This window comes from Chrysochloris asiatica, unplaced genomic scaffold, assembly GCF_000296735.1.
Source record: "Chrysochloris asiatica unplaced genomic scaffold, ChrAsi1.0 scaffold00178, whole genome shotgun sequence".
NCBI classification, from domain to species: Eukaryota; Metazoa; Chordata; class Mammalia; order Afrosoricida; family Chrysochloridae; genus Chrysochloris; species Chrysochloris asiatica.
The window spans coordinates 3,553,955-3,563,219 of NW_006408696.1; the positions used below are offsets into that span (position 1 = coordinate 3,553,955).

Below are 9,265 nucleotides of genomic sequence, written 5' to 3' on the forward strand. Positions count from 1 at the left end.
TGTGGACTATTTTTTCCTATTACTCCATTCCTTCCTTTATCGTGCTTTTCCCTGTCCTCATGTTAACAGGGAGGAAGGCCTGATGGGTGGTTCAGAAGTTTCTTCAAGGCACTACCACTTACCAGTTGTTGTTTATTGTTGTTGTTAAGTGCCCTTGAGTCAATTCTGACTCGCAGCAACCTTATATAAGGTTTCCAAGGAGCAGCTGGTGGGTTTGAACTGCTAACCTTGTGGTTCACAGTCCAGTGCTGATCCTACAGTGCCACACCAGAAGTCTAGTTGTTTTTTGGTGTTGTTAAGTGCTGTCGAGTCAGTTCTGACCCATAGTGACCCTGTATAGGTTTTCCGAGGAGCAGCTGGTGAGTTTGACCTGCCGACTTTTCCATCCAGTGCATTACCCCACAGCGCCACACTAGGATTCTAATGCGTGAAGACCCCTTGGGTGTCAGAGTAGAACTCTGCTCCACAGGCTTTCATTGGAAGTAGTTTGCCGGGCCCTTTTCTCAGGGGCCTTTCAATTGGCTCAACTGTTTGCACCATCCAGGGACCCCTCATCAAGGCACTCAAATCCATACCCTTTGCTTTAGGGTTGATTCCAACTTATAGCAGAACTTCCCCATAGAATTTCCAAAAGTGTAATCTTTATGGAAGCAGACAACCACATCTTTCTCCCTGGTAGGTTTGAACTGCGACCTTTCAGGTAGCACTAAGTGCTTAACCACTGTGCCATCAGGGCCCCTTCCTCAAGGCACTACTGACTTGGAAGTTGCATTGCATGAGTCAGATAGTCCTTTGTGCTGGGCCACCTTGGCAGTCAGTGTAGTCATTGTGATTAAGATGTCTGGCTCAGAAATCAGACACCTGGGTTGGACTCTGTCTGCTATTAACCTCCTTGGGTTCCTTTTCTCCTCTGAAACTCTATCTACCACAGAGGGTCAAATGAAATAAGGCATCGAAACTCTACCTACCACAGAGGGTCAAATGAAATAAGGCATCGAAAGTGCCTAGCACATAATGCTGGGTAAATGGAACACAGTATTCTCATTATCTGACTAGGTTTTTTTCTTATGAGTTTGGTTCTAAGAATCCTTTGCAGCTGATTAAAAGAGTCCTAATTTCCCCCTTTCTCCTAATTGGGGTGTGTGGTGTGTGTGTGCTGTCACTTTGAAGATTAAGATGTGCCTGACTCAAGCTGTGGTCTCATATGTGTGCAAAAAAAGCTCAATAATGAATAAAGAAGACTGGAAAAATCTATGCATTTGAATCATGGTATTGGCAAAGAATATTGAATGTATCATGGACTACCAGAAGAACAAACAAATCTGTCTTGGAAGAAGTACAGCTAAAATGTTCCCTCAAACAGAGGATTGCAGGCTCACGATCTTTTAAGATACCAGTTGCTAAGGATCTTTTAGATCTCACTTACTTGGGGGATATTATCAGGAGGGCCCGGTCCTGGAGAAGGAGATCATGCTTGGTGAAGTCGAGGGTAAATGACAAGGAGGAAGGCCTTCAATGTGATGGATTGCCACAGTGGTGGTAACAGTAGGCTCAAGCGTAGCAATGATTGTGAGGATGTCGCAGGACCCAGCCATGGTTCATTATGTTGTATGTACGGGTTGCTATGATTTGGAACAGACTTGATACCACCTAATAATGGAGTCCTGGTGTGGCGCTGTGGGTTAATACGCCAGACTGCAAAGCCGTTTGAACGGCAAGGTAGGCGGTTCAAGCTCACTAGCTGATCCTCAGAAACCCTATACATGGTTGTTATGGGTCAGAATCGACTGGACAGCACTTAAAAATAACAACAACAGCAACAATCTGGGGTTGAGGAAGACTTTTTAAAGCACTCCCATTTTTACACCCTTCCTAAAATAGAAAGGTTTTGTTTTTGCTTTCTGAATGTCTTTTCAGATATGCTGAAGACCAAAGTTTTAAAGTGTTTTTAGGAAAGGTGACCCCAGGATAGTTTTGGTTCAACATGTAAAGAATTTCTCAGGGAGATGGTCTTACTGTTTATTAAAAAAAAGTCATTCTGAGATCATTTTTATACCTTGCTAGTCTCACTCCATAGATTCCTAGTATGGCGCTGTAGGATCAACACTGGGCTGGCTGCGCATCACATGATCTACAGTTCAAACCCACCAGCTGCTCCTTGGAAACCATATACAGGGTCTCTATGAGTTGGAACTATTAGCAGCAACTATTCTCACTTCATACTTATCATTCCTTTGACACTTAGCTAGTTTTAGATTGTAGATGATTTTCTCTTTTCACTGTTGGGTCAGAAGGGAGATATTAAATAAGGGTTAGTGGTGGTAACTTTGCATATTGGAATAGGAAACTTGACCATGAACTATTACTCAGTAGTTCTTCCTACTGCATCTTTTAAAACTCTTTTGTTGTATGTTTTTGTAAATAGGTATGAGTATTCTCCAAGGGAAGGATGACATATTTTTGGACTTGAAACAGAAATTCTGGAATACATATAAGGTAAGATGAGCTTTTGAAAATACCATCAAGATCTTTATTTTTAATATAATTTTTCCATCGGATAATGTGAATAAATATAGTCTTAAATTAGAATCCAGTTTTGGTGGGTGCAAGAGTCAGTTACTTTGGCAGTGAGATCTTAAATTTGCTTTGTTAGATGAATGAGAAGCAGCGTTAAGTGCATCTAGCTAGGTTTACCCTGGTAGCATAGTGGATTATGGGCTGTTAACTGCAAGGTCTGCAGTTCGAAACTACCAGCCGCTCCATGGAAGAAAGATGAGGCTTTCTGCTCCTGTAAAGATTTACAGCCTTGGAAACCCTATACATGGTCACTATGAGCCAGAACCGACTTGGTGACTCACAACCACCACCACCACCATCCAGGGTCACTGTAAGTCAGAATCAACTTGGTGGCAGTGGATTTGTTTGTTTGTTTCTGATGACTAGGAAAGGAATAATATCTCTGTATTTTAGTGAATTTTTACAGTGATTTCTGACTACTTTTATTATTATAATTGTGGTGGTTGTTGTTAAGTGCCATCGAATTGATGGTAACTCATAGTGACCCTGTATAGGGTTTCCTAGGAACAGCTGGTAAGGTTGAACCACTTATCCTACACCACACCAGGACTTTATCAGACTGAAGTGAATTTGATCTTACTAGTGATTTTATTTAGTGAATTTTGGAGCCAAAGAGTCTATAAGACCAAAATGGTACTAACAGAAGAAGAATGGTGTAATGGAACTGTTTGCACTTTTAGAGGCAATATTTCCAGGTGTGCATTCTGTTAAGTCTCTATGAAAGGAACCTTCTTAACTCTCACAAACATATTGACAGAGAAGGATAAGCTTTCCCAGGATTATTCCCAGGCTTTGAAGCAAGTCACCTGTTGTATTGTTTGCTCAGTACAACTATGTATGCTCCTGTCCAGTAAATATTTTTTGATGTGTTCAATGAAGATTTAATGATCTTAAGTCCCAACAAAATTGGGATTGCCTTCCATCTCTGGCCTCGAACATGGTAGATTCTTTTAATCACTGTGAGGTAAAATTTTCGGGATTCCAGAGTTTGTACAGACTGGCCCCGGGTTTCACATACACTTAATTTCATATCATAAGCAGTGCCAGACAATACCCAGTGACTCTCCACACTGTTCCTAACATCTTCTGGTGAGTGGTGCCCAGCCCCAGAACTGGCATCAGCCACATGTTGGTTGGAGACAAAGTTCAGGGAGTTTGAAGCCACTGTCTTCTCTGGATCCTCTAGACTCAAGAACAGTTCCTGTTCAAATTCTTGATACTTCCCTTGGTGCAGAAATTGTGGGCCCACGGTGACATCCGGGTGTGGCTTTCTTCTGCCTTATTTTGGCAAAGGGAGACAGTTTTTCCATTGCATCATAGCGCCTATGTAGATATATGAGAGTGCTTCAAAAAGTTCCTGGGAAAATGGAGTTAAAAAGTAATGGAATTTTCCAGTCACTTTTTGATGCCTCTTCGTATAGATCTAAGGTTTACAACAACGGGGCGGCTGTTGTTAAGTGCTGTCAAACTGGTTCCTATGCATAGCTACTCTGTATAGTGTTTCTGGGGCCTTAAATCTTTAAGGGAGCCAAAGTCTTATCTTTCTCCTGAGAATTGGCTGGTGGGCTCAAACTGCAGACCTTGTGGTTAGCAGTCCAGTGCTTATCTTAAGTAGCCACTGTGCTCCCCTGAAAAAAGAGCAAGCAAGCAAAATTTTGAAAGGGGCTGTAAGAAGGAACTTGCAGTTTTGATTCTCCCCTCCTAATGCAAACATGCAGGCTGCCTATTGGAGCAGAAACACAGGGACTTTTCGCAGAACTTTTTTAAGGCATGGTGGTTATGATAAAGTAATTTTCAGAAATGCTTAGGATCAAGAAATGGGGTACCAGCAATCTGAAGCCTAGCCCCGTGTGGAAAATTTTCCTAAAGATCTCCCATAATAAGAACGTGTCTATCACTCATTGTGGACTCCTGGTGTGGCGCTGTTGGATCAGCACTGGACTGCAAGGTCAGTTTGAACCGCAAGCTCCACAGTTCAAACTCACTAGCCAATCCTTGAAAACCCTATACAAGGTCTCTGTGGGTCAGAACCAACTCAAGGGCACTTAATCACCACCAGTACCATTGTGCTAGGCATTAGTTGCTGCTATGTGCCATTGAGTCCATTCCAACTCACAGCAACCCTTATAAGGTTTCCGCGAGTGACTGGTGGGTTTGAACCATTGACCTTGTGGCTACCAGTCCAGTGCTTATCCTACAGCACCTCACCCGGAGTTAGTGGAGGATATAAACCAAAACCAAACCCAAATCACAAAGCACAAATACTATTCTGAAGGACTTTAGAATGGAGGGGGATAGATAGACAAATGACTAGACGCATTAACTAGAAGACTTTGAGCGCTAAGTATGCACTGCAGATCTTGAACTTCAGACTAAGTTGATGGGTAGTGGCGATTAAGGGTTATTGTAACCCAGTTCAAAGAGTGCTGGTGAAGCAGTTAAGCATTTGGCTGTAACTGAAAGATGAGCAGTTGAACTCACTATTCACTTCCCAGGAGAAAGATGTGGCAGTCTGCTTCTGTCACTGCTTACAGCCTTGGAACCCGCATGAAGCCAGCTCCACTCTGTCCTGTAGGGTTGCTGTGAGTTGACATCAGCCAGACTACAGTGAGTTTGGTTTAATGGGTTTGTTCCCTAAGTTCGCTCAAGAAATAATGAAGGAGTGGGCATAGGAATGATTTGCGAACTATATAGAAGGTAGAACTGCTGGTTGTTGTTTTGTGCTGTTGAGTTGGTTCTGACTCCTAGTGACCCTGAATAGGGCTTCCAAGGAATGGCTGGTGGAAGTGGTTATTGTTGTCAAGTACCCTCAAGTGGGTTCCGACTCATAGCGACCCTGTATAGGGTTTCCAAGGAGCAGCTGGTGGATTTGAACTGCTGACATTGTGGTTTAAACCGACAATACAGTTGAATGTTTATGTGCTCTCCAGTCTGTTCTGACTCATAGTGACCCTGTATAGGGTTTCTGAGGCTGTAAATCCTTGTTGTTGGGTGTCGTCAAGTTGATTCTGACCCATAGTGACCCCGTATAGGGTTTCCAAGGAGCAGCTGGTAAGCTTGAACTGCCAATCTTGCAGTTTAGACAGCTTTGTAGTCTGGCACATTAACCCACAGCGCCACACTAGGACTCAGAAAACCTTATCTTTCTCTCATGAAGCAGCTGGAAGATTTCAACTGCTGACCTGTGTTTAGCAGCCCTTCTAGTAATTCTATATTTGTTGTTGTTGTTAAGTGCTGTCGAGTCGATCCTGACCCTTATTGACCCTGTATTGGGTTTCTGAGGAGCAACTGGTGAGCTTGAACCGCTGACCTTGCAGTTCAAACGGCTTTGAATTCTGGCGCATTAACCCACAGCACCACCCCAGGACTCCAATTCTATATTTAGATGTGGGGTAATGGTCATGTTTAGGATAACCTACAGGTTTCTGTCTTGAACAGCTGCATATTTATCGCTTGAGATAAATATGGAGGAAAGGGAGTAATTTGAGAAGAAAGATCGATGAGCTTGGTTAGGGAAATGTTGATTCCAGATGCCTTTAGGATATTCAGAGGAACCCTGGCGGTACAGTGGCTACGGGCTCAGCTGCTAATGGAAAGACACTCAGTTCCAAACCACCAGTTGCTCCCTGAGAGAAAGCTGTGGCAGTCTGCTTCCTAAAGATGACAGCCTTGGAAAGAAATCCTATGGGGTGGTTCTGCTGTGTCCCACAGGGTTGCTATGAGTCAGAACCGACTCAAGGGTAGTGGGTTAGGATATTCAAGTGAAGCTGTCAAATGCACAGGGGAGAGTTCAGAGCTAGACATGCTATATGGTAGAAATTGGGTTAAAATGCGGTTCTCCACTCAAACTTGATTAATGAAGCTACGAGGATAGAGGTTAGGAGTCAGAAGAAAAGAAACATCCAGAAGAGTCCGTCGCAAAAGGCTCCCTTATAATCCCAGAAGTAAATGAGCCTAGGTGGTGTGTTGCTGAAGAGCCAGGCCACTGCCCAATCCAAGTTCCTTTGGTTAATAAGGAGGGAGGGGAAGGAAGTATCTAGCTTGTTTTTTCTATGTAAGAAGTAGGACTTATGGTGTGGTGCTGTAGGATTAGCATTGGACAGTGAACCTCCAGGTCGGCAGTTCAAACGCACCAGCTGTTCCTGGGAAACCCTATACGGGGTCGCTATGAGTCAGAAGCGACTCTACAACACTTAAGAACAGTGAGTAGTATTTAGGCACATCTGCTGCACAAGACCTCTTTAAAGTGTTCAAGTACAGAGACGTCAGTTTGAGGACTAAGCCATGGTATTTTCAGTCTCTTCATATGCATGTGTGGAGTCCTAGTGTGATGCTGTAGGTTAAGCACTGGACTACTGACCACAAAGTTTCAGTTCAGACCCACCAGCTGCTACTTGGAAACCTTATGCAGGGTCACTATGAGTCAGAACTGACTTGATGGCAACAGCATTTGCCATGTGAGAGCTGGATGATGAATAAAAAAGCCCAAAGAAGGATTGTTGTTGTTGTTGTCAGGTGCCATCAAGTCGGAACCGACTTATAGCAACCCCATGCACAGCAGAACGAAACAATGTCCGATCCTGGGCCAACCTCACTACCGCTGCCACACTTGAGGCCATCAATGATGCCACCTGGCCAATCCATCTCGTTAGGGGTCTTCCTCTTTTTCTCTGACCCTCCACCTTACCGAGCATGACATCCGTCTCCAGCGACTGTTTCCTCCGGACAATATGTCCAAAGTATGAGAGACGAAGCTTAGCCATCCTGGCCTCCCAAGGAGCACTCTGATTGTACTTCTTCCAAAACAGATCTATTGGTTCTTTTGGCAGTCCATGGCACTTTCAGTATTCTCCTCCAACACCACAACTCAAAGGCATCAGTTCTTCTGCGATCTTCCTTATTCACTGTCCAGCTTTTGCATCTATATGAGGCTATTGAAAACACATGGCTTGGGTCAGGCGCACCTTAGGCCTCAAGCTGACATCTCTGCTCTTCAGTACTTTAAAAGAAGGATTACTACATGTGAATTCTGGTGTTGGTGACGAGTACTGAATAGACCATGGAGTGCCAGACAAACAAACAAAGCTGTCTTGGAGGAAGTGCAGCCAGAAAGCTCCTTAGAAGCGAGAATGGCGAGACTTTGTTACCAGGAGGGATTAGTCCCTGGAAAGGACATGGTCCTTGGTAAAGTAGAGGGTCAGTGAAAAAGAGGAAGAGCCTCAGAGTTTGCAAGAATGGGTTCAGATATAACAACAACCATGACTAGGGTGCAGGCCTGGGTACTGGTTTGTTCGGGTGTACATAGGGTCAAAGTGAATTGGAATGGACTTGATGGCACCTAACAACAACAACAACAACAGTACTGGAGGGTTTTGTTTTGTTTTTTAGCACAAATGACATGCCATTTTTATCTTCTTCCACCATCTGTCATATGGGGGCTCAAATACGATTAGCTCTTAGAAATATCCCTGATGTTACTGATTTTGTAGTGTTTTTTAAAGCTTTTAATTGGAAATCAAATAAACAGAAAAGTTACAAGAAGTTCGAAGAGTAACCATTTACCCTTTACCCAGATTCTCACTGGTTGTTAATATTTTATCCCATTTAAAAAATCATTTACTTGATTCATCCATCTATCTATTTTTCTGAATTGCTTGAGTGTAAGTTATATACCGAACTACCCTTTACTCCTAGAAATACTCAGGTATTTCCTTAGAGTAAGGGTCCATATGTCTGCCAGCTTTCTGTGCTTTGGTGACTTGTGTGTTACAATGATGCTAGAAGGTGGGCCACTGGTGATTCAAATACCAGCAGGGTCACCCATGGTGGACAATTTTCATCAGTGCTTTCAGACTAAGACAGACTAGGAAGGCAAGCAATTAAGTCCCTTCAGGACAAACCCCCTTACAAGATTGAAACTCAAAGGAAACACATGAGCAGGAATGTAAGCTTGCTGGCAACCATGTTGGGCTACTGGTGAGTGAAGAGTGGGAAAAGCAGCAATGAAGAAATGGGCTGAGTTTAGCCACATTCCATAGACTCCCATCGACCTGGAGATGACCGAGAGAAGAGGAAGGAATGGTTGGTCTGAAGTGTGGTGAGACCTGGGGACTTCTGAGCCCATGTACAAGGACATAGCCACGGAGGGCTAGAGCTGAGAGTGAAGCATCCAGCTGATATGAAGTGATGCATAAGAATGCCCAAACTTATAGATGCTGCTGCTGCTGCAGCTGCTGTGTGCCGTGGAGTTGATTCCGACTCATAGCGACCTATACAGGGTTTCCGAGGCTGTAAATCTTTATGGGAGCAGAACACCTCATCTTTCTCCTGCAGAACAGCTGGTAGTTTCAAATTGCTGACCTTGTGGTTCACAGCCCAATTCGTAACCACTACACTAACAGAGTTACTTAAACTTATAGATAGTACCCATTTAACCTAGCCTTAATGGCTTGATAATCAGAACTCAACTAGAGGAAGATAAAAAAAATTTTTTTTGATAAAGGAAAAAAGTGTAGATTGCTACAATTTGATGAACTTGACCTATACTTATGGATGTAATAGCTCAAAATACCAGCGGAGTGGGAAGGAGTCTTCACATCAAGTATCAATCCTATCCCCTCTGTATACAGGATAGATAGGGACAGGCAGCTTAGACATTGGCTATCTAAAATGAGGGAGCAATAAAGGC

At 43.5% G+C, this 9,265-nt stretch overlaps 1 protein-coding gene across 1 annotated transcript in view; it reads left to right on the forward strand.

Annotated features, from left to right (window-relative positions):
• MPV17L (MPV17 mitochondrial membrane protein-like) overlaps nucleotides 1-9,265 on the forward strand; it is a 21,058-nt gene that overhangs the window by 5,419 nt on the left and 6,374 nt on the right. Inside the window, exon 2 of the mRNA XM_006871957.1 lies at nucleotides 2,426-2,496. Coding sequence (XP_006872019.1) covers nucleotides 2,426-2,496 — 71 coding nt within the window. The remainder of the gene's footprint in view (nucleotides 1-2,425; nucleotides 2,497-9,265) is intronic.